General features: G+C 27.8%; 1 protein-coding gene and 1 long non-coding RNA gene across 2 annotated transcripts; one reads left to right on the top strand and one right to left on the bottom strand.

The window, feature by feature from the left end:
- The first annotated feature begins 2471 nt into the window (after positions 1 to 2471).
- On the top strand, positions 2472 to 5396 carry LOC112786789 (uncharacterized). Its single transcript, XR_003194326.3, has 4 exons — positions 2472 to 2887; positions 2978 to 3069; positions 4085 to 4201; positions 5064 to 5396. It is a non-coding gene; the product is annotated as an uncharacterized lncRNA (long non-coding RNA).
- A 5302-nt stretch (positions 5397 to 10698) lies between these two features.
- On the bottom strand, positions 10699 to 15510 carry LOC112784700 (uncharacterized). The gene is made up of 4 exons (XM_025827997.3): positions 14367 to 15510; positions 11463 to 11558; positions 11310 to 11377; positions 10699 to 10989 (listed from the first exon to the last, which is right to left on the bottom strand). The coding sequence occupies exons 1-4, from the start codon at positions 15018 to 15020 to the stop codon at positions 10872 to 10874; spliced, it is 936 nt and encodes a 311-aa protein (XP_025683782.1). The 5' UTR covers positions 15021 to 15510; the 3' UTR covers positions 10699 to 10871.
- Between the last annotated feature and the right edge of the window lie 10486 nt (positions 15511 to 25996).

Raw genomic sequence — 25996 nt, 5'->3', positions numbered from 1 at the left:
TGCTTCGGCTATCATTCCTATCGTCAAAAGCAAAACCGTGAGGCCTTGTGTGCCAAAGCGGACAATATCGTGCTAGCGGGTGGTCTGGGCTGTTACACTTTTAGGGTTAAGATAATGAGGCAAAAAGTAACTGTATGATTTGCAATGCTTCTCGCTATAAAGTAGAGGATACCACCAGCAACAATTCAGGAGTTGTGGTCATAGGTGAAGATAAGAAGATGCTAATACCTATAAAGGTGTTGAGGTACTTTTCTTTTACTCCTAGGTTAAAAAGGTTATACATGTCCTCTAAAACAGTAAGACTAATGCGATGGCATTCAGAGTTTTCTAACTCAGATAAAAAGTTAAAACATCCAAGAGATAGCAAGGCATGGAGGGAGCTCGATTTATTACATCCAGAGTTTGCTAAAGATCCTTGTAACATAAGGCTTGCTTTAGCAACCAACAAATTCATTCTATTTGGGACTCTCAGTTTAAATATTAGCATATGGCCAGTGATGCTATACATATTCAACTATCCTTTATGGTCCTGTATGAAGCAAAATTTCACTTATAATATCTATGATAATTTTTGGTCCAATGATTCCTGAAAATAATATTGATATTTTTTTTGCAATCACTTATTGCTGAGTTGAAAGAATTATGGGGAAGTGTTGATATTTACAATTCTGTTGAAGGTAAAATGTTCTATATGCATGTTGCTTTGTTTGGGACTATAGTGATTTCCCAGGTCTTGACGATCTCTTTGGGTGGAATACACATACTAGCCTCGTTTGTCCATCTTGTAACTTTGATATAGTATCCAAAAGATTGAAGTTTGGCATGAAGTATTGTTTCATGAGATATCATTGGTAGTTACCCAGTAACCATGAGTATAGGCACAATAAACATTATTTTGATGGGTTTACAGAACTAAGAGGCCCTCCTCCAACATTATCAGGTAGAACAATTTTGTCCCAAATTGAGAGTAGTCGAAAAAGACCTCAGGATACACTCATTGATGGCAATAATCTACCACAATAGAAAGAAAGGTATTTTTGGGATTTACCATACTGGAAGGATAATCTTATTCGTCATTGTCTTGACATGATACACATAGAGAAAAATATTTGTGATAATATACTTTTTACTGCTTGATGACAAACAAAGGGCTAAAATAACTTGCAAGCTCGTAAGGACTTGTAGTTGATGGAAAACAAAGAACAACTCCATCCATATCCTAATTCCTCCAAGTATCATGCCTCGTGCTTCAGAATGACAAATGTTGACAAGGATATTTTTCTTGGTGTTTTGAAGAGTCTGTCTTTCCCAGATGGTTACTCTCAAATATTTCTTGATGTGTCGATATTAAAAAAGAGAGGTGTTTGGTCTAATGAGCTATGATTCACATATTCTTATGGAATACATTTTTCCGATCACTCTTAGAAGATCCCTGTTTAAGGAGGTTATATATGTGCTTATTGAGCTATGCAACTATTTCGGAGAAGTCTCAGGCAAATCCTTATCCCTTGAGAATTTAGATAGACTACAATAACGGATTGTTTTAACGCTCTGTCACATGAAAATGATATTCTTTCCATCATTTTTCACTATTATGGTTCACCTAGTTATTTATCTCGTAGAGGAAACAATGTTTGCTGGTCTAGCGCAGTACAGATGGATGTATCCTGTTGGAAGGTAAATCTTTGAAACTATTTACGTGATTTGTATTCTGTAGAAAACTTTAATTCAATCCATTTGTTATGTTTTTCTTTTTTTGTTAGCTCATGAATTTTTTGTTCTTATTATTAGGGCCCTAGGACATTTAAAATTTTATGTCCGTAATAAGGCTACACCCGAATGCTGTATAAATGAAGGCTGTATAGAAGAATGTCTAACTTTTTGCTCTAGATATTTAGAGAACGATGATATTGAGACAAGCTTCAACCGGCTAAGGCACAACGATGATAAAAAAAATCACAACACTCCTAGTAGTTGCTCTTCCATGTTAGTTAAATTTTTTCTAGCCTTGGGATCCTCTCGTGGAGTGCACAACAATTGTTTGTTAACCCTAAATGAGAAATTGCAAGCCCATCGTTATGTGTTGACAAATTGTTCATTAGTGGACAAGTTTTGCCAGTGAGTTGTAACTTAAACTTCAATTTCTTTATAAAAAATTGCATAACCATATTCTAATTTACTAGAAAGTGTAGATGTGAGATTGTCAGAACATACCATGGTAGAAAAAATGCAACAAAGCTCGTTGAAGACTACATCCATGAAAACTTCTATGAGTGGTTTGGGAATTATGTGAGTTATTTATAGTTAGTTAAACTTATTTGTTCCATTATCAAATTTGGGATCGCATTTCGGAATCTTAATATATTCAAAACATGTAGGTCGCACAAAATGATGATCTAGATATCACTCTTGAAATCAAGTCCCTTACAGAATGACCTAATGATGTTGTAAAGAGATTTGAGGAGTATAACGTTCATGGATTCAAATTTCACACAATGAAAAAAGATGAAGTACTTAAAACACAAAATAGTGGTGTGTTTATGTTTGCTATTACTAATTAATAGTGTTTTAAATGGCAGGAACCCTGTTATAGTGGTAAGTGACAACACATACCATGGTAAAGTGGTAGATATGATAGAGTTAGACCACTTTGGCAAGCTGAGGGTTGTGCTGTTCAAATGTATCTGGGTTGTGAGAGAGAGAGAGAGAGAGAGAGAGAGAGAGAGAGAGAGAGAGAGAGAGAGAGAGAGAGAGAGAGAGAGAGGCTCGTCACCGGAGCCACGACCATCGTCGTCGAAGGAGCTCATCGGTGAGCTGCACGCTACTGTTAGAGTAGCCGTCTCTGAGATATTGCACCATTGTAGGAGCTATCTGGAGTTGTCGTTCTGTTGCGTTCTTGCTCAACGTTCTTGGTTCACTGCTATTATGAATTTTTTAATTGTTCTTCATTTTAATTTGTTCTTGATTTTGATTTTAGAGTATTTGCATTCTGAAGTTTCGTTGTAGCAGCCATCACCGAGCAGCCTCTCCTCACCGAGCAATAGCATCCTGATCCCTCTTCTGCTACTGGTCCAATTTATTTCTGCTTGTTCAATTTATTTATGAGTTGCTGCCTTGCTGGGTTTCAGGATTTTGCTAATAGTTGAATTGAATGATTCTTTAAAGATAGAACAATTCTGCTTGTTCAATTTATTTTTGATTTACTATCTTGCTGGGTTTAGGAATTTTGTTAATACTACCTTATTCTGCCTTGCTGATTTTGTTAATATTTGAATTGAATGATTTTGTTGAAGAATGTTTAAAAAAAATAAATAAAGAAACTGTTTTTCAAACTATTTTTTAAGTTGTAATCTTGTGTTCTCTTTCCTGTTATTAGTTGCAACTGCTTAATTATGAAATTTAGAATCTAATAAATATGCAATAGCTTTAATTTGTTCTCACTTTTTGGTAGAAATTGAAAAAAAATACGTTCTTATTTAGAATCAAACTTGCCTAATTATGGAACTCATCGTTCACAATTTTATTTGATGCATATATAAGATCAAGTAGAAAGGAAAGGGATGAGAGAACCTACCCAAGCAAAGTAGAAACAAGATAAATGCAATGTGTGTAGAGAAATAGTAATAGGAAAATAATAACGAACCCATTTGAAGGAAATATAATGTTGATGACAATATATATCATGGTAAGAAAAGAATGGAGGTTGTGACTTGTGACAATATTTTTGAGTTTTTGTTATTTGAACTTGTGACAATTTTTTTTTTGTGTTTCAACGGATGGATTTAGAGCCTTAATTTCTCTTTAGTTAGGCAATCTAAATGATCAGTTATATGTTTCTTGTTGTATACAACAACATTATATGTTATTATATTATGACAGTGGAAGAAACTAACCCACCAAATGCATGAAAACCAAGCAGTTATATGAAATTAGCTACTATATTTTACTAGTTTCAATTAGAAGGTTTTATTGGCTTCATATTTTTCTACCAACATATATATATAATTAGATGAGAAGGAATTTGGTGAATTACATGAGAAGCAGTAGTATTCATTGAATAAGCTATCTGGATTTTCTTATGCAGAAAAATGCTGTATCTACTTCACATTGCTTACAGCCCAACAACATTGAATATGATATGGCTATGGAATGGTGCTTACTCCAAGAAAGAGCAGACAAAGCATGGTCAATATTATATCAGGTATTACATTTAGGTTAATGCGTCTGAATACATTTTCAAATATGCCTTTTATATTGTATATTGATCATTTATTGTCATGTTTTTATTCCTTAAGCGTCAAGGGGAGGAATTGAAGAAGCTAAAAACTAAAATCTAAATGTCCTGGAATATCTTGTTTTGTATTTGCTAATTGTTACTATTTCTATTTCTTTAATTCTAGGTTTTGGTTTTCTTCCTTGTTAGAAGAAATTGGGGTAAGGTCTTCATGGTTTTTTCTGTCTATGCATTTATTCAATCATTACTCAAAATTTCTGAAATGGCTACTAGATAATCATTATCCAAGTTACCTTTGTGATTACTTTATGATTTGAATATATTAGTTAAATATATATAGTAGCAGAGGAAAATAAATCTGCAATATGTCGAAGTTGAAGCTGATTGGTTTCTTATAACATTTGTTCAAAGCCAACCATCTTTGAACCCTGTAATTATCATCTGTATTCTCTGAGTATCCTTTTAATGATTTTCCTTGTGTTAATTTCATGAAGATCAGGAACTCTTTACTTCTACATTTAGTGACAGTCATTTTTTTATTTGATTATTTAGTGGTTATTTACTTGTGACTTGCTCAACTTCATTTCTGTCATGTGCAGCACATCTGTTTTTATTGAATTATTATTTTGAAAAAATTTGTCTTCCTTGTTTCTTTAGTTGTCTTCTTTCAGAATTTCAGTTTTTATGATTTGCATATTTGGTTGAGATTGCTAAGTTTTTAGGTATTATGACTACTGTAGATACAGAAGCTAGCCATTCAGGTTAGTTATTTTGATGTTCTGTATTTATATATGTAGCCATTCAAAGATTTTCAATATACTTACTGTAGGAGAGATCAAAACATGGGTTCTTTCCACACCAGTTCATTTCATTAGAGGCGCGTTTTACAGAGAAAGAGTGATACTGTTATTGGAGGGATCGTGAATGAGAATGGGGTGCTGCATATTGAGGCCACCAGGGTTGGCTCAGAGAGTGCTCTTTCTCATATTAGAATACAGTTATTGGTGCATCTAAATGTAATATTTTGATGTCTTCTATATTTTTTAAGAGACTTTACTCGGCCAGTATTACATGTAATGGATATAATATAATATATTTTGATTTGTGTTGTTTGGACAAAAAACATATCTAGCTTATAATGTAAATTTTATGATTTATATTTTTTGAATGTCTTTTTTAGACTTATTTTGTGATTATCATAATTTTGGAATATGATTATGCTTTTAAAAAAATAAATCTCATAAAACAAAGTAAGCTATGGTCATAGTTTTAAAATAGGGTGACCATAGATAAGCTATAGTCACAATTTTATAAAAGGGTGACCATGGAGTAAGCTATGGTCACGGTTTTAAAGTGGGGTGACTATAGATAAGTTATGATTTTACAAAAGGGTGACCATAAAGTAAGCTATGGTCACGGTTTTAAAGTGGGGTGACTATAGACAAGCTATAGTCACGGTAAAACCGTGACCATAGACACCTATGGTCACGTTTTTATAAAAGGTTGACCATAGAGCAACCTATGGTCACGGTTTTTACGCGTGACCATAGAGTAACCTATGGGCATGGTAAAAAAATGTGGCCTAAAGCGTAAGAATTAAAACACTATAACCGTGACCATAGAAATCGTGATCATAGATAAAAAACCGTGACCATAGACTTATGGTCACCTTTTTCATTAGCTATGGTCACAGTTTTTTACTGTGACTATAGACCTTTTTTTCTTTTTGTAGTGAATTCTAGATGCAAATCCGTCAGACATACCTCCTGTTGAATGGACAACTATTATGAATCACTATATGGATCCTAAAACAAAGGTAATTGCTTATTTTATGCTTATGTATTTTCCTACTGAATACTAACTTTTCTTATCTGGTAACATTTTGTTTCCTGATAAAAACTTAAAAAATCATAGAAATAATGTTTTCAAAATGCCAAAAATCGTGAAAAGCTTATAGTTTTACATACCAGTAGAAGTAAAAACAATGCTAGGAAAGCAAATCAGATGCTAACATACTTTTTTCTATTTATATTATGTTACGTACTCTTTTATTATTATCATAAAACAAGAATGTACGTATTTGTGATTACCTTTTGACTTTTATTTATTGTATTAGGAGAAAAATTAGGGAGGCTTGTATATTGAAGTGAGGTTCTTTTATCAACTTTGCTAAAGAAGGATGAGAGTTATGTAAGTAGAAAAGGACAGATTAGCAATAAGTGTTTGAATTTTTTTTGTTAAGCTACTCAATTTTTTTTAATAAATTAATCATGTGTATACCCTAATCCAATGCAATACACATTTTACTACAAGAAAGTCATTAGATACTGTCAAATTTAGCGGCAGAATAAATTCGACGGTATAAACCTCGCCGATAATTGTTTATCGGTGGATTTTTTCGTCTGCCGCCAATTACTTGCGGATTTAGCAGCAGATATAAAATTTTAATTGCGAAATTATGGACTTGCTACCGTCAGATTTAACTGATGATAAACTTAAATTTTAATTTTTTTAAATTTGTTTGAAAATTTAATATATAATTTTAAATATTTAAATTTAATAATTTTCAAACTAACAAAATTTAAAATTTTATAATTTTTATAATAATTTGTCTATAACTTTTTGTTAAAATTTCACAAACAAGTTCAATTACAAAAATTGAACAAAATTAAATTATAAATCAAAAGAACAATTATTTACTTAACATTTACAATGAACCAAGAATAAATGATTTATTTCACATTTAAAAACATAGATTCAAACATCTAATCTAAGAACATGTCAAAATCAATTATACCATATGAACTACAAGTCTACAACAAAGGAAGTATAACTCGTATATACCAAATTATTATATTACATCAACTTCTCGGTCATGTTATCCTATTACTAAACATTCTATTAAAAAAATTATCATAACTAGCAATCCAAGATTATAAAAAAAAATTGAAATATTTCCAACAAGTTGTCAAAAACATCAACAAGACATTATATTATACAATCTAATGATACACAAGAATATGTTCAATGTTTATTGCACCAAACATTCAAAATCATTTCATACATGACTATTAACTCATGATAAAGTGTGCAAATTATTGCTAATTCATTTTCATTCTACCTTAGGAAAATCAAAATTGTAATTATGAGTGCATATGACTTAAATTAGTGATCTATATCAGAGATACCTTTACATTTCATAATAAGCAAGCATTACTCATTTGAACATTAAAACAACAATTACTTTAGCAAGATTTTGCATCAGACCTCATCAAACCTCATCAGACCTCATCAGCTCACCATCAGAAAATTCCAAGAAATGTCGTAGCGACATCTTATTACTTTAGCTGACACAATTTATTAGCGTCATATTATAAGAATGAATGATTATTCAACCTAGCTACTGATTCATTGGATCAAAGGTTCAACCGTAGTTCAATCGGAATAACTGAATTATAATAAAATAAAATATAAAATATAAATAAACACAGAAAACATAATTATATTCTAATATAAACCTTAAAATATCATCCATATTAAAAATTCTACATCAACCAAAGTGTTATATAATCTCATCCAAGTCCGCATAAGTCAAATAATAAAAGAAATATCCAAACAAGATTAATAAATAGGCAGCAATTAGTATGCAAATAAATAACAGCTAGAACAATAAGTAGGTAGCAAGAACAATAATAGATAGACAAATAAATTCAATAACTACATAGCAAAAAACTTAATAACACCTCACAAAAAATTAGCAAAAGATTTATTAGCAAGAATTAAACAATTATTAGCAAAAAATTTAACAAATAAACAAGAACAATGACAACAACAGCAACAATCACTAACAAATCAAAAAGAATCATAACAACAATAACTACAAGAACTGAATAATTATTAGCAAAAAAAATTAAAGTAACCATGAACAACAGCAAATAAATTTAATAAGTACAACAATTGAACATCTATGCAACAACAACATAAAAATTAACAAAAAAAATCAGCAACAAGAAGAACAACTAACAGAGGCTGATAGCGATGATAGACGAGAGGCAGAAGATGACGACAAGGAAACGATAGAGCTCGCAGAGTGGCATATAGAGGAACTCGAAGCTTCAAGCTCTAGGAGAGGAAGGGGATGCACCGTCAGAGAGGAAAAAAAGGGGTTAGGGTTTTTTATGAAAAGAAGATGGAATAGGGAGAGGGATGAGGGTAAGCTACCTAGACGACGGAGGAGAGACACAACTCTGGCGATAGAGGGAGCAGCAGCGACAACTCTTCCAACAGTAGCGGAGACAAAAGAAGCAACTCTGTTTAAGGACACGAAACACAATACAAGCGACTTGACGCAGACTTTGGAGGAGAATGGAGGTGGACAGCACTAGCAGAGGATGACTGGAGGGGTTGTCGGAGGTAGTTGCAGGGGGAGAGAAAAGAGAGGAGAATGGGGGAGAGAAAAGAGTGTTCTTGAAGGTGAGGGGAGAGGGCCGTGCATTTTGAATTTAGATCAGGTTTACCGTCGGATTTATCAGCGGATAAATCTGACGGTAATGCATTGCGTATGACCAAAATGCAGCATTCCATTAATTGACCTTTACTGGCGGATAAATCCGGCGGTAAATTCGACAGTAATCTCGGGGCCAATTTTTCTTATTTTCCCTCCAAATATTATTGGCAGATTTACTTTCCAAAAATCTAATCCAACGGTAACTTTTTTACTTGATGAATTTATTGGCAAATCCGTCGGTAAAGCCGCTGCTAACATCCTACGGTAAATTCGACGGTATTTAGCATTTTTCTTGTAGTAATTTTTTTGTAGAAACAAATATTAGAGCATTTGCCTCAAGATCAGGAGCGTGCTGCCATTGAAGGTGTTCCTTCAAAAGTATTGGCTCATCCAGTTGATGCAATCGAAAAAGTCTGTGGTCCTGAGAATGGTAAGTGAGTCTGTGGTTTTAGTAATGCTATATGTCCTAGTGGTTTTGGTAAGTCAAAATGTATCTTTGGAGTTGCAAATTGTGGAGGTTCTTGCAGTGTATCGCAACAGCATATCACGGATTTAGAGAGGCAAGTTCAACAAGCTAAGGATCAAGTGGCAACTCTCCACACATTTCTACTACAAAAATATGGTAAGGAAGTACCTATTTTCTCAGATGATGTGCCACACACTTAGTCGGTCTTAATGTACCTCATGGCTTGTTAATTTAATCTTTAGATATATCTAATTTAAACTATGTTATTAGAGATAATTTATTTTGTTATCATATAGAATTATCAAACTTGGTTGATTTAATTTTTTTTTCATATATTTATATGAACAATGCATATTCTGGACCATTGTTATTTAGTTTGTTATACATTGTGGTTTATTATTGATTATGATTGTTTATTTAATAGTATCTCTTAATGTTCAATATTTTGAAATAGTATATATATATATATATATATATATATATATATATGAATAGAAGAAAAACAATTTGAAAAAAAATTTCAATTAGCAATTAATACCTAATTTTTTTTAGAAAATAAAAAATGTCCAATTAGCCACAGAATGATGTGTTGTTAAATAATCTATCAATATTTTTTATGGATAAAATATGAAAAAAACACCCAACCTGCCTATGTTTGCCACAAATAAAGCGCGCGGCAAAAGCTGAACCTTATTTTTACATGTTTTTATTTTGCCATAGAAAAACTATTGTTAAATAACCCATCAACATTGGTCACGGAAAAAATTATGGCTAAAAAATTCAGCCAACTCCATTTTTGCCACGAGTAAAGTATGGCAAAAACAAAAAATTTATTGTGCATCGTTTCATTTTGCCGGAACAGAACATGCCAAAATGTGTAAAATTTTTGGTTAACAAAAAGTCACCCTCTTTAGCCGCAGATGCTCATGACAAAAGCATCATCACGAATTTAATTTGGAGTTTAGCTACGCTTTTTTCTATGGCTAAACCCTTATTTTTTGTAGTTATATATATTACAAGTGTAATTTTAATGCATTTTCTATAGAAACAATATGCAAGGATAATCAATGTGATAGTCAACAATTGAATTAATCGAAAAATTAACTCATTTATTAGCTTAAGTATGTAATAAGATTTAAATTTTGCTTGTTGCATGTAGTAATTTATTGACCAATAATAAACTTTTGAATAAAATTTATACCCGTTATAGATTAATTCTTAATCTATAAAATATATATGAGTAAAGTATCGTTTTTGTCCCTAATGTTTGGGGTAAGTTCCAAAGTTGTCCCTAACGTTTAAATTGTCCTATTTAAGTCCATAACGTTTAAAAGTCGTCTCAATATTGTCCTGTCGTTAGAAATCTGTTAACAAAATTGACAGTGGGATAAAATTGAAATGATTTTAAAACATTAATAACTTAAATAAGACAAAAATGTTGAATACAAAAATGATACATTACTCTTAGAAGAGTTACTAAATCAAGTAAAATGAAAGCAAATTTTAACTGAGTGAATTGTATTATGAATTCAAGATTAAATAACTTAATTAAATAAGAAGAATATATAACTACTCGCCAAAAACGAAGGTTAAAATAAGGTGAATGATGCTCTGATCTTAATGTGTACGGCAGTACCCATCATAAAAATTACACATATAATCTATCAAGTACAGCCCTTTAAGAAATTAAGGATAATGTTGTTGAATTCTGCTGCTTTTTCAATTTGAGGGACATGGGATGCGTCCTTGATAACCTCCAAACTTGCCTTCTTACCAATTACCCTGTAATAACAGTTAAATAAATTAGAAGGCGACAACTCATACAACAATAATAATGGCTTTACTTTATTAATATACAGCTAGTTCTTAGTTACTTCCCAGTTCCTAAGTACTAGACTTCATATAAAATATGAGTGATATATTGTATGAGAGCAGATTGAGTTGAATCCTTTTTAAAAATAATGTAATAAGAAGTAATTCAAGAATAATTTGTATTTATGTGATTATGATTTAATTTGAATAATAGGGAATAAATCATGGGGCCGGGAAAAAGATGGAATAAGTAAACAACTTAAATAATATAATATTAATTTGATGCATACTCTCTGAGTTCTCTGGCCATCTGCACGGGAAATATACGATCATGTTCCCCCCATACTATGAGAACCTCCTGAGTTTGATACGCCAATAAATATGACCAAGTTAGCCATGTTATTTAATAATACTTTCCTTATAGCCAGTAGGGTTATGCATACCTGTTGGAGAGGTGAAATGTTCAAGGCTTCTTCCCTTCCCAGAGATACTCCTTTTAGAAGCTCCATCTTCTCCTTTCTATTGTCTGAGTACAGTTTCTGATAAATTATTACATTAGTAAAGTTATTGAAGGAAGGAATATTTATACACTTTCAATTTTTTTTTTTTTTGTATAAAACATTATTTTATTTATTCATACATTAAATTTGCAATTACATTAATTCTTATTGCCAAAATTGCAGCATCAGGCCAAAAACAGTATGTGAAATGACTTCAAACATGGCGTGATTTTCACTATCTTATTACTTATTAGATTAGACATGTCTTCGACCAATTAATTTGGTTGTGTTTTCTTTTTCCTTTGTTATCTTGTTTTTTGTTTTTAGTCAAAAAAATATTATAAAGATTTTTTGCTATAACTAATTGTAATAAATACCATAACTCGGCAACAATTTATTTCCTTATGATCATTTATATTTTAGTTGACAATAATGATTTTAGATAAACGGTCAAATTGTCAGTTATAGAAAACATATGACAAACGAAAGAAAATAAGTATATTTAAAATTATTTTTCTAATCATTTGTCAAAAAATATTATACTAATTAATTGGAGTATTAAAGTATCTTTTATAGATATTCATTGTCTTTTTTAAGAAAAATTAAAATATATACCACATTTTTAAATAAGAAGAATGAAGTCCAATTCTTCAAAAGTCGAGATATTAGAGCAACTCCAATGGGCATAGTTTTGAGGCCCTGTTACTGACAAAAGCAAGTAGGAACCGTTGGAGGGGGAGAAGAACTGAGTTCCTTCACGGGATTCAATGTGAAGAGTCCCTCTGAACAGAGCCTCAACTAAACCAATAATAACTTGCCAAGTGGCAAGTTATTATAAAAATAAATAATTATATAAAATTTAAAATAATTAAATAATTATATTAAATAATTAAATAATAATTAAATTATTAATAATTATAATAAATAATTATATTAAATAATTAAATTATAATTAATTTATTAATAATTTTAATAATTAATTAGATTAAATAATTAAATTTTTATTTAATTAATAATTTATATTAATTATTTATATTATAATTAATATTAAATATTATTTATATTATTATATTAAATTATAATTAATTAACTTTACGTACATTAAAAAATAAATTTGATTTTTACACCTTACAAAATAATTTTTGGTTGAGTTGGTTATTTTTATTTTTAAAATTTAAAATGTTAACGACATTATTAAAATTAGTAGTTATAAAACTAGCCATTGCAAAATTAGTAGTTGGAAACTAATCATTATTATGTTACCGTTATTATTAATAAATTAATATTTTAATACTTTATATATATCACTTACATACACTTCTATTCTCACACTTTCTTCTACTCTTCTTCATCTTCTTCCAAGTTTACTTCTATCCCAAATTTTATGTTGTGTATTATTGTTATATATGAATTTATTTAATATTAATATCTTTTAATAGTGAATTATTTTTAAATTTATAAATTTAAATAATAATATTAAAAAAAATTAAATTACATTAATTTTAAGTATTTTAATTAATTAATTAAGTGGGACCACAACATGGACTAAAGTTAGTTCCTCCTAATGGAGAAGAGAAAGATGTTTTAAGTTCCTATTTACTGTTTATGACGTAAAAGTTGATGTGGAGTTACTTTTTATGACACGTGGGCCACAAATAGAAACTGGGATGAGTTCCTGCTGGAGATGGCCTTAGTGTAACAAAACCTTTTTTACAAGAAGTAGAAATGGCAATTCGAACGGACTTAAGTCGACCTATCTTGTCACATCCTGAACAAGCTAGTTTTTTATTTATTTTTTTTTCTTAGTAGTTTTTCCTTTTTTTTTTATTTGGGTATGAGGTGGGTATAGTTAATGGTCGCTCCGCTCTATTACCCGCCCTATATGTGTGTGTGCTGTTTGGGTATAAGAGAGGTAAGAGTAATTACCGTTTCGCCTCATTTTATATGTGTGTATCGCTTTTGTATGCGGTGGCTACTCTAACAAAGATTTTATTATTATTATTATATAAAGATATTTTATTTTAATTATTAAATAATAAATTATAAGATTTAATTTTTATTTGTTATAAAAGTGTTATTTTTATTTAAAGTATAACTAAACAAATAAGTTATATTTTTTAAACAAAAATTATCATAAAAAAATATTTTTAGCATTTTCATTCATTAAAGTAGTTGCTTTGTATTTTTATGTGTTATATATTGTTGTGAACCATTTAAAATTATCTTTGTATTTAATTATGCTATATGTGACTTATTTATTTAATTAATTTTATTGATTAGTTATGTTCAATTTGTTTATCTTCATATTATAAGCTTTAATTTTTTAAAGAAAAAACTTAGAAATCAATTAGATGAACCAGGTGAGATGGATATGGGACAGAGATATATATACCCTTAGATTTGAATATGAGATAAAAATTAGGATACTATAAATAATGTATAAATATTCAAAAGGAATACTTAAAGAGAAAGTTTAAACGTCAGCAACTTTTGTATTTTATGACTAATACTTAACCATCAAAAAAAAAAGTAAGTGATTTTTTACTATTAAATGTAATCTTATACTGTTAAAAATATTATTAATAATCAATTAATGGTTACAAAACACAAAAGTTACTCATCCTAACATTCCTCAATACTTAAATACTCATCTCGCCGGCTAACAAGAACATATCTTGTAAAATTTATTGTAAAAGTATTCTAATAATTTTCAATCATTATGTAACTATCAAAAGAGTTTGATGAATGGCTACTAATGTAAACGATCAATTCACAAATTCCTTAGCTTTAGGTGTAGCCGTGCAAATAAGCTTTGATGAAAAGAAAAAGGGTAAAGGGTGAACTTACATTGATGAAGTCAGCGAGGAAGAAATCAGGTAGATAATGGAGACGCCTAGAGAGAGACAAAGCCATCAATTTTCGGAAATGTTGAGGCTTAGCTGGCATCATGAGGTCCTCAATTCTCTCAAGTCCCGCCCTCTCCAAAAGCGCCAAGTTATCCCTCTTCCTCATATTCACTCCCGAGCTTGCAATTACCACTTTGCCCACTCTCTCCACCCCCATCATCCTTGCCACTTGGTACGCCACAAATCCCCCGTAGCTCGTGCCTATCACGTGCACCTTCTTCTTCTTACTCTCCTCATCCGCCACCACCACTTTCTCCACCAGCTTCACCACCGCCGCCGCCTGAAACTTCTCGCTCCTCTCACTGCTCCTCGTCGTGGACCCTCCGAAGAACACCAGGTCCGGCACGTACACGTTGAAGTGAGGCGCGAAGAACTGCACTTGTTTCCGCCATTGCCATATGGCCATGGGGCCGAACCCGTGTATGAGAACAAGGCATGCCTTGTTTGGGGATTTGGTAGTGGGGCCCCAGAAGTGGATCGTGGTTTCGTCGTCCACCGCGATTGACTGAGACAAGAGGCCTGCCGCCGTGAAGCAGCGGCGGAGGTAGATTTCGTACAGGGAGGCGATGCTCATGAATGATGGGATTGAGAGCATAGTATGTGTTTGTTGAAATGAACCAAAGAATTGTGCGGGGGTTAGGTTTAATTATTGGTTTGGAAGTTTGTTCTCTTGCGTTTCAGTTTTGACTTCCTTGACACAATCTTTTTTCTTCTTCGGTGAGGTGTGACTTATAATAATAAATGCTGTTAGGAGAAGTTCATAAAGGTTCTGTTTGGTTAAAAATTAAAATAAACTTTCCATTGCAAAGAGAATGAATAATCATGCTGCTTTAATTAATTTCCTGTGATTAGAAACAAATTTCTCTCTCTCAATATTCTATCTAAAATTCGAATTGAATTAGTGGTCTCTTAAACAGAATTACGCACACATACATACATGTGACAGTGTTGTAAACTTGTAATTAGAGAATGGAATCGAAAAGGCCAGGTATACACGCTATGTACGAATTTTCCTATGTCATTCTCTTTTTCTTCTTCACATGGAAAGTTTTTGTCAAATAAAAAGGTAGATGGATGATGTAACATTTATTGATTCCACGACGATGAATAAAATATGGAGTATTACTACTAGAAGCTAAGAAAATTTAATTGGGAGGGAGGTGTTAAGAGTTAAGACAAGGTGGTGGTGGTGGGTATGGGTTGGTATGACTGTATGAGTGGCTTCTTTATTAGGAGGTGAGGGTGACCCACTACGGGAAGTCCTTCATTTCACCAAACTCCTTAATTTGCTACCCACAGTGTTTATTTGTCGTTGTCCCTTAGACTTGTGAGATCCCATACGTACTATGTTGCATGGAGTATCTAGTATCTACTACAACAATCACGCACATAAAAATAATATTATTTTACAGAGATAATAGTTTAAATTTATTAAATATTTTTATTAATTACTTGACAGAACATATATATGATATATTAATATCTAATTTATCATATTTACATAAAAATATTTTTGTGTAAGTAGTCACTATCTAATACTATTTATCATCTCACACATAATGTGTCTTGCCACCACTAATCATGGTTATTATTGAATTTAAGAAATTATTTTATTTTTAAAATTATAAATTCAATATCAATAACTAAAAAATAAATGATGAAAAATTAAATATTTTAAGTTATTTAACACGTAAAATGTATAAAATAAATAAATTTAAATTTAAAAAAGTAAGATTAAAAAATAATTATATTGTTATCATGTGTAATAAAATTAAGATAAAAAACAACTAACATTATTTACAGATTAGTTATTTATAAATATTATTAAATTTTTTTAATTCTATTTAATTTGAAAAAATTTAAAAATTTATATTCAAAATACTTTTTATTTTTATGTATAATTTTAATAGATAAAAAAAATTATTTCTTCAATTTTATATTGAACATATTTAATTATCTTTAATCTTATTATTCTTTTAAATTATTAATTTTTATTTTGATCATATCATCTCATCATTTCATACTATTCTTTTCTCCTATCAATTTTATACATGTATAATTATTATTGTGTTACCATCACTATTATGTTGCCTTGTTTTATTTTTTTCTTTGTTTTCTTCTTCTATTCACTGCGACCGCAATTAATTACTACTATACCATTATCGCAACTCTTTTTTTCACCTTGATCCAAAATTATCCATTGTGTTAACTTTTGAATTGTTGAAGATTTGCTAAAAGAATTTTTTTTCTTGTTTGATTTAAATATTTAGATATATAACTATTATATAATTATTTATTTTTTATACTTGCTTGTTAAGTCATATTTTATCATTTGAAGAAGAAATTTAAGATATCAAATATTCAAAATTTTTGTTCAAATTGTCAAAATTTATCAATAATTATAAAAACAATTATCATTATTTGGGTTATAGAGGATAAGGATAAAATAGAAAAAAAATTAGATATTAAAGTTTCATATTCTCTTTATATATTGTTATAAATTATTATATAAAGAGAGGTCAGGTATTTTATTTTTGGGATGGAAAAAAAATCTAATTCAATTGCCTTTTTATTTTTCCCTAGCATAGATGATATTTAAAGCGTTACAATATAGTGGATAAATGTCTTTATATAAAATAATGTTTGAAATACAATAAAAAATTAGCCAAAATAATCAAAATTTATTTTATTTAATATTTATTAATTATCGTTATAAATTAATAAATATTAAATAAAATAAATTATTTTTTTTGTATATTTAATATTATCGAACTGTAAAGGTGTGTTTGTTTGAGGTGAAAATGGGAGAAAAGAAAATGGAGGAAAAGAAATAAGAAAAAAATAGTTATTTTCTCTTGATTGATTGAGGAGGAAAATGGGAGAGGAAGGAAAATAGATGCCACCAATATTTTTTTCCCTCCAATAATGGAAAGAAAATAGAGAGAAAACTAAATCTCTTTCTCTACTTCTAATATTATCCCTTTACTTTTTTCTATATAATTTATATATGAATAAAATTGTCTTTTTATAACATTTATTTCCTTCTTATTTTTCTTTCATCCAAACACATCTAAGAAAAATAAAAATCCACTCAATTTCTTTCTTTTTCTTTCTTTTCACTCAATTATGTTTGGTTGGAAGGAAAGAAATAGAAAGGAAAGAAAAAGAAATGAAAAAAAAAGAAAGAAATTGAGTGGATTTTTATTTTTCTTAAATGTTTTTGGATGAAATTAAAGAAAAATAAGAAAGAAAGAAATATTATAAAAAGACAATTTTATCTTTGTATTATAAAATATATTGAAAAAAGTGAAGGGGTAATATTAAAAATGGTGAGAGAAAGTAAGTTTTTCCTCCCTTTTCTTTCTAACATTGGAGAAAAAAAAAATTGGTGAGTCCCACTAGATTTTTTCCATTCTTTTTCTTTCTTCTCTAATCTTTCTTCACAACCAAACAATAAAAAATAATCATTTTTCTTTCTCTTTTCTTTCCTCCATTTTCTTTTCTTTCATTTTTTCTTCAAACAAATATATTAGAGATAAAAAAAATCTCGTCAAAATAAATATACGCAAGGGTTACCTATGATGACTGTTAAAGAAAGACCGTCGAATACTTACGAGGACGAGGACCTATTACCACAAATAAATTGGGACGAAAACAAAAGTATATCTATTACAAATAAATTGGGACGGAAACAAAAGTATAGGTACTCATTCCAAGAACTACCAAGTTTATGCGAATGCGAAATTAATAGTGTCTTCAAGAGTTATGTTATGTTATTTATTATATTGGAGAATATTTTTATATTAATTTCTTTTAAATTATTACTTATTATAATGAATATATTATAAATTTTTAGTGTATAGATTACATTATACTATTTAATATATTAAAATTAATTTTTTTTAATTAATAAAAATGAGATATCAAAAAAATAATTAATTTTTATTCGTATAATATATAAAATAATTACTATATTATTATTATATTATAGATTAAAATATACTAATTTAAATTTTGTTTTTATTTTTAATATAAGCATTAGAAATAAATAAATTTTTTATAACAAGATGTAATGTAACAAAATATATATAATATTAATTAGTTTTTAAAAAATTATGAAAAGATGATTTTTTCTAATAAAGTGTTATTAAAAAATTAACATTATAAAAACTAATTTCAACCAATATGATATAATAGGTTATTAAATATATTTAATACAAAACACATTGAATATAAATTTTTATTGAGTTTAAATTTTAAATAATTTTTAATTGAATTTCGAATATTTTTATTTTAAAGAGTTAGAATATTTTAACATCATTTTTTTCGTATCTTTTTAATTGAGTCTTTGATTTTTTAAATTATAAACCTTATTTATAATTAAGAGTAAGGTTTTAACACCACCAATTAGTCACACATATAAAAATATAAGAACAATTCTATTGTCATAATTATAATCTAACTTTATAAGCAATACAATACAATAAAACTATATATAAGTAATATAACTAAATTTTATCTACATCTATAGTCACATTTCATAAATAATATAATTAAATTATATTTATGTTTATAATTAAAATATGAATAAAAATACAAAAAATTATTAGGATAGTTAATTTTTTTCGTTCATAATTTTTTTTATTATTTTTGTTGTGAAAAGTTTAATTATTTTAATAATTAATTATTTTTAAAAAAGATAATTAAATAACACAAAAAAGTCTTATTAAGAGTAATTTATTTATATATGATTAAAGAATAATTGAATAATTATATACGGTAAAAAATTAATATTATTAAAAAATAAAATTAAAAATTATGTTTTTTTTCTTTTTTCCAAAATTTATCTACGAGTAATTCTATAAATATTTTATGATGAATAAAAATATTAAACTCGTACTAAAATTTATTTTAATAAAATTTATTTTTATTCTACTAAACGTTAAATAAACTATTGAAAATAATTTTGTTTCTTCCATTAGAGAAGAATGATAAACTTCCATACTTCTATTATTTATGGTAATAATTTGGCCTGTTATTTTTTAATGTACATAATAATAATAATAATAATAATAATAATAATAATAATAATAATAATAATAATAATAATAATAATAATAAACAAGTATATCACAGTAAAAAAAGAAGCACGTTACTAAATAATTTATCATCCGAATTATATATGAATCAAATTGATAATATGAGGGCTAACACTACAAAAATCGATAACAAATTCGATATTCGCACTTTTTATGTTTGGATCAGATATCAAATATATCCATAAATTAAAAAATATTAAAAAATTTTATTTTTATAAAAAAGTCAATAACTTTTTTTTGTTTACTTTTGTAAACATATTTACTTCTAATGATTAGAGTGTGGATCCAATTCGATCCAATTTGATCATCTTACAAATCAGATACTGGTTCATTATTGCAAAAGAATGCTTCTTTTATTATAAACCATTATTAGATCTTAATTACCATTAAAACAACTTAATTGTCAACAAAGAGATAATACTTATTGGTCTCTGAAATTATGTTCGTATTTGAATCCATAGTTGTAAAAACTGAATTGGATCGGCTGGTTCGACCAGAAAACTAGTGAACCGGACTAGAACCGAATTCTAGTTCGGTTCGTTTTACTCTTTGGACCGTTTAAGGAATAAAACCGGTGTGAACCGATAAGAACCAGTGCAAAGCAAAAGCAACCTCTACTTGCCACTTAGCCATTGCACTTCTAAGTATTATATTTGACAAATACTAATTATATAGTATACATAAATATCTAATTTAATTTAATTTTTGTTTTTTCTATTTTTAAAATTAATTATATTTTAATTATATACCGTTATTAATATAAATATAAATTTCACTAAAAATTTATTAATTTACTTGATCTATTTTATTGCTAGTATTGTGATTAAGGTTATTTGTTTTGATGTTAGTGTTAAAATTTACTGATATTATAGTTAGATGATAGGCTTTGTGAATTTATTATTTTTTTATTGTGTCAAAATAAGATACTATTATAGTATTAAAATTTTATGATTTTTTTATATTAGTTATTTTTAGAAGTTGAGACTTGATTCTTCATAAAATGTTAGTGAAGATATGTATTTTAAATTTTAATTTTAAGTTTTTAACTATTTTATATTTTATATTTACGTGAGACCGGTTTTATCGGTTTAACCAGTGATTTATCAGTTGAACCAATAAACCAGTGAACCAGTAGCTTGACCGGTTCGATCACTGGTTCGGTTCTAACAGCTATGTTTCAATCTAATTTCAAAAATTTCGATTTACTCAATTTAGTCTCCCAACTTAATAGTTATGACTCACATTGGTTCCTAATCTTATTTTTGTCACTGTCTCACAAAATCGTTAACGACATGCTGAGATGGACTAACGACTGTTACATTATACATTCTAGCGACTGTTTGATGTGGCAATTGAATTTTTTTTTACCTTATTTTTTTTTTCAACTAAACACTTAAAACCCTAATATGAGTCACGGATACCTAAGTTAAAAAATCAAACTAAGTAAATTAAAACTTTAAAAATCAGATTAAAACTCGAATATAACTTCAAAACAGAACTTTAACTTATGTAGTGATTAATTTAAATGAGAATCAAATAAATCAAAATTCAACATAATTTTTATCAATGTTTTCAAATTCATTCAAAATTTCTATACCAAAATTAACTAAGATTTTTCTTTAAATTAAAAATTTAATGAAATAGTGACTTTAATTATCTTAACCAATGTCCTAATTAATTACTTTTATGTCTTAAAAAAACTGTATATGAGAAGAAAATAATTAATTTGTCTACTTTAATAAATAGTTATTTTACTAAAATGAAAGAAACTATTTTTTTTTTGAATTTTTTAAGAACTAATTAATATTATATATATTTTGTTACACTACATTTAGTTATAAAAATTTTATTTATTTCTAATGCTTATATTAAAAATAAAAACAAAATTTAAATTAATAAATTTTAATCTATAATATAATAATAATATAGTAATTCTTTTATATATTATACGAATAAAAATTAATTATTTTTTTATTTATAAAAATTTTAAGAGCTTGTTATATATATATATATTGATGAATGTGATATATTTTTTTTGTAAATAATCTTTTAAAAAAAATCTAATAGTTAATCTATTACCTTTTTTGTTTTAGTCTAAATTAAATATTTTTTTATTATTTTTGGAAAGAAAATTTTTTGAAGAATTTAATAATATGTGATGAGAAACACCGAATAAATTATATAAAAACCAATTAAAATACAACATGAAAATATTTTTAAAAAAAAGATATTTTAGGCGTCTTTATCTGAGTGGCCTCCATATAATATTAAAGTGTGTATTAGTTTGGTGGCTAGGCATGCATTATGCAAGGAAGAGGTCACAAAATCCAGTTGTTGGAGCACAAAAGGCCCGCGGAGTGATAGAGCACAGTATGACCCGCTGGTTCTGGTGGTCCAATTGCATGTTCAGTCAGTGCTCTTATTCGAATCGGATAGACTATCGATTCATTAGATTTTCGGTCGAACCAGTCAATTTGGTCCGATTTTGATAATTATGGTAATAATTAAATTTATTAGTCATATTGTAATAATATTTGTATATTCTTCGTTTCTCCTTAATTCAATTATTGTTATTTATTTTATTTATTTAGAATAATAATTAAATTTATTATAATTATAGCAAGTTTTCACAATTATTTTTTAAGTATTAATATTATTGGTATATTGGTATATTTTTAGAAATATTGTCTATTATTAGTGTATATATATAATTAGCAATAATAATTTTGTTTTCATGTTTATCATTTAGAGAATTCATAATTCAGATATAGAATAAATTTTAATTAAATGCTAAAGTCATTATCTAAAATGGTTTAATTTCAATCATTTACTAATGTTTATTTAATTGATATATTTTATTTTTTACTTATATTTTTATTTATTAGTTATTGCACTCCTTATACTTACAATAAATATTAAATATGAAAAGAAAAATAATATCAATTTGATTTGATATATTAGTGTAATATATGAGTGACTACCTTATTTAAATTTATTAATCATGCATATTGTAATAATATTTTTGTATATCCATTGTTTTTTCTTAAGTCGATTATATATTCAATTATTGTTATTTATTTTATTTAATTAGAGTAATAATTAAATTTATTATAATTGTAACAAATCTCCACAATTATTTTTTAAGTATTACTATTATTGGTATATTAGTATATTTTTAAAAGTATTGGCATATTATTAGTATATATAATGAGCAATAATAAACTCGTTCTCATATTTATCATTTAGAGAATTCATAATTTAGACACCGTTTTTATTCTTTTTTTTTCTTCATACCTAATGGCTAATATCTACGATCCTATCAATAGTATCACTTATAGTATAGTAGATTATATGATAAGAAAGTATGAAAAACAAAAGCAAAATTATAAGGCTATGAAAAAAGTCTCATTCAAATTTAACAAGAGTAAGATGACTTACATAGAAATAGTTTTAATGGATGACAAAGTTAGTTGATTTTTTTCCTAAATTTTTTTAAGTGATGTTAAGTTCAATTTATAAATATTTATTTTGAGTTCGTATTTTAAGTTTATTTAATAAACACACCCTTCCACAAGTCAAAGACATTACGGTTTAATAGTTTTGTAGATGCTAATAGCTTTTATATTTAATTTATTTTGCAGTACGATAAAATTCATTGTTCAATCAAGAATTATTTAACCCAGATGTTTGAGAATGAATTGGTAGAAGGAAAGGTCAATGTCTTCTCAAATTTTGCGATTGAGGAATCAAGCTGAATATATCTTTCGACTGCACGCACGTGCGTAATATCTTTTAAGAAAGAGTCACGTGTAGTAAATACGGTTGATGATTGTAAAATTTCTGATAATCATTTTAATTTTCTTGCCCATGCTGATATATTTAAACAAACAAACAAACGATCTTACTTATTTGGTACGTAGTTAATTTATATTAACTCACACAAAACTGTTTTCTTTTTTATTTTAAGTTTTGCTAAACAATTGTATAATAATATTATTTTATTGATAACCAGTTTATTTATGAAAAATATTTAAAATTATATTATGATTTTTTTAAAGGTATATTTTTTATTAACATACTGTTAGTTTTATTGTTTAACATAAAATAAATTAATATTTTTTTATTTTATACATGTACAAAGTTGTATTTCTTATATTATTCACTCATTTATCTTTAATTTGGTACTTTTAATTTAATTTAGTATTTTTTTATTCAATTAGATGTTATATTTTTTACTGAAAAAGAAAACTTATATCTTAGTCAAAAATAGAAAAAATAGGCAGTACATTATGATTGATCTTCATAATTTATAATATATAAAATTTTAATATTTTAATATGAATAATTCTAATTTTTTAATATTTTAATAATTTGATACCTATATTAATCACAATACTAATTTTTAATGGACATGTTTATTAACAAAATGTTGTATAAGCCAAAAGTAGAAGGGGTTATTTATTATTCAACAATGTATTTCGTATTTCTTTGACCCGAAATTTATTTAATAAATTTTCAACTAATAATGTTATTTTCAATTGTAAAACTACAAATTGGATGATTCATAAGTCCAAATAAAAAAATTAAGAAATTGCTCCAATCAAATAGCAAGTCATTGAAAAAATACTGTGATAAGATGCCATGTCCTATAAAAAATTTAGTGTTTAACTTAAAAGATAGAAATATAATAAAAGAGTTGAACTTTAATGTTAATACTCTTGTGAATAAACAAAGTGAAAACCTGCAAAAATTAACTGATGAACAAAAATTTGTTTATGATTAAATAATGGGTGTTGTTAGCGATAATATGGGTAAACTTTTTTTCTTATACGTTCAAAATGGTTGTAAAAAAAATATTCTTATGATCAACTATAGTATGCTCAATTCAATCTAAAGGAGGTATAGTTTTAAATGTGGCTTCAAGTAGAATTGTTGCTTTTATGTTGCCTAATGAAAGAACTATACATTCAAGGTTTAAAATTTTTTTGAACATAAATAAAGATATTTTGTGCAACATTAACAAGGAACTCTTCTTATAAGGTTAATTAGGGGTGGCAGTGGAACGGGTAGGGACGGATTTTTGTCCTACCCGACCTCGTCCCACCGTCCTTTTACTCAGGTACTACCCGCCCAATCACTACCTGCGGGTATCCGCTCCACCCCTACCCGCCCCTATAAAAATCAAATATCATTTTAATTTTCACATATTCATATATAAATTAAGACAAAAACTTAAAATTCATAGATAAATTAAAATACAAACATAAAATTTATACAATGTCATTAGCTCAAATAACTTGAATTTAAAAAAAAGTTAGTGTTAGAACACTACAAATTTAACAACATAATAAAAAAAATTATAATATTAGATATAAAATAGCCTTCAATTCTTTTTTTTTTTTTTTATCATTTTCTACATCTTCATCATCATTAAAGTTTGCAAATTAAGATTTAAACCTAAAAATAAAAAGAGGTAACAATTAACAAATTAATTAGTACTATGTATGTAAAAATAAAAAATATTTATTAAAATTAAACAAAATAAATAAAAGTATAAATTATAACACACCACACCACTATATAGTACTATAAATTATAACACACCACACCATCATGAGTTGAAACAAATAATAACATAGCACATCACTATATAGTACTATAAATTATAAGCATTTGGTCATTCAAGCACATGAGGGGTAAATGTAAAGCAGAGGAAAAAAATAATTAGGTGCTATTATAGTATAAGACTTTAAATTACTAGAATGAATAATGGCCAAGACTCGGTTACCAATAATAATTCATAAGTATATGAATTATATAAACAGAACAATAATAATTCAACCAATAATAATTCATAAGTATATAAATTATATAAACAGAACAATAATAATTCATAAGCACATGATTTGTCAATAATAAGAATGACCTTTTCTTCCTGTGATGTATATCATTCTAGAATGAAAATATGATTGTTATTGTCATTTATATAAGACTAATGTTATCATTGAAGTAGGAGTGGTGATGACTTACATTATCTACCTCTTTCTCCTATCTAAAAGAACCATAAAAAGAGTGTAATCTCATTCAATTAATGCAATTTTATGAGTTAAATGATGAATATTATGGTACATTGATTTGAGATGAGTTTTGTTCGGATTCCAGGTGAAAAGAGCAACAAAAGACGAAAGAAACAAGAAAAGTGTGCTGGGCATGTGAACTGGGCATGCCACTTGGTACAAACGCCCACAAACTGTATGGGTGTGGAACGCTAGCTACAGGGCGTGGCACGCCAGTTGTCAATACCAGAGAAGGGACAATGAGTTTTACTATGGGCGTGGCACGCCAGGGCCAGGCGTGGCACACCAACTATATTTTCCAGAGAAGCATCATTGGAGTTTTACTATGGGCATGGCATGCCAAAGCCAGGTGTGGCACGCCAACTATATAATCTAGAGAACGTCTTTGAAGACAC

This window comes from Arachis hypogaea, chromosome 20, assembly GCF_003086295.3.
Source record: "Arachis hypogaea cultivar Tifrunner chromosome 20, arahy.Tifrunner.gnm2.J5K5, whole genome shotgun sequence".
Lineage (NCBI taxonomy): Eukaryota > Viridiplantae > Streptophyta > Magnoliopsida > Fabales > Fabaceae > Arachis > Arachis hypogaea.
This window is presented reverse-complemented; position numbering and strand designations above follow the sequence as displayed.

Bases quoted from the DNA above. Each gene is read 5' to 3' on its own strand.
- LOC112784700 (XM_025827997.3), bottom strand. From the start codon at position 15,020: ATGCTCTCAATCCCATCATTCATGAGCATCGCCTCCCTGTACGAAATC. The intron at 11,559-14,366 runs GTAAGTTCACCC...ATAATTTATCAG, and splicing joins TCCTCGCTGACTTCATCAAT to AAACTGTACTCAGACAATAG. The intron at 11,378-11,462 runs GTATGCATAACC...TATCAAACTCAG, and splicing joins ACATTTCACCTCTCCAACAG to GAGGTTCTCATAGTATGGGG.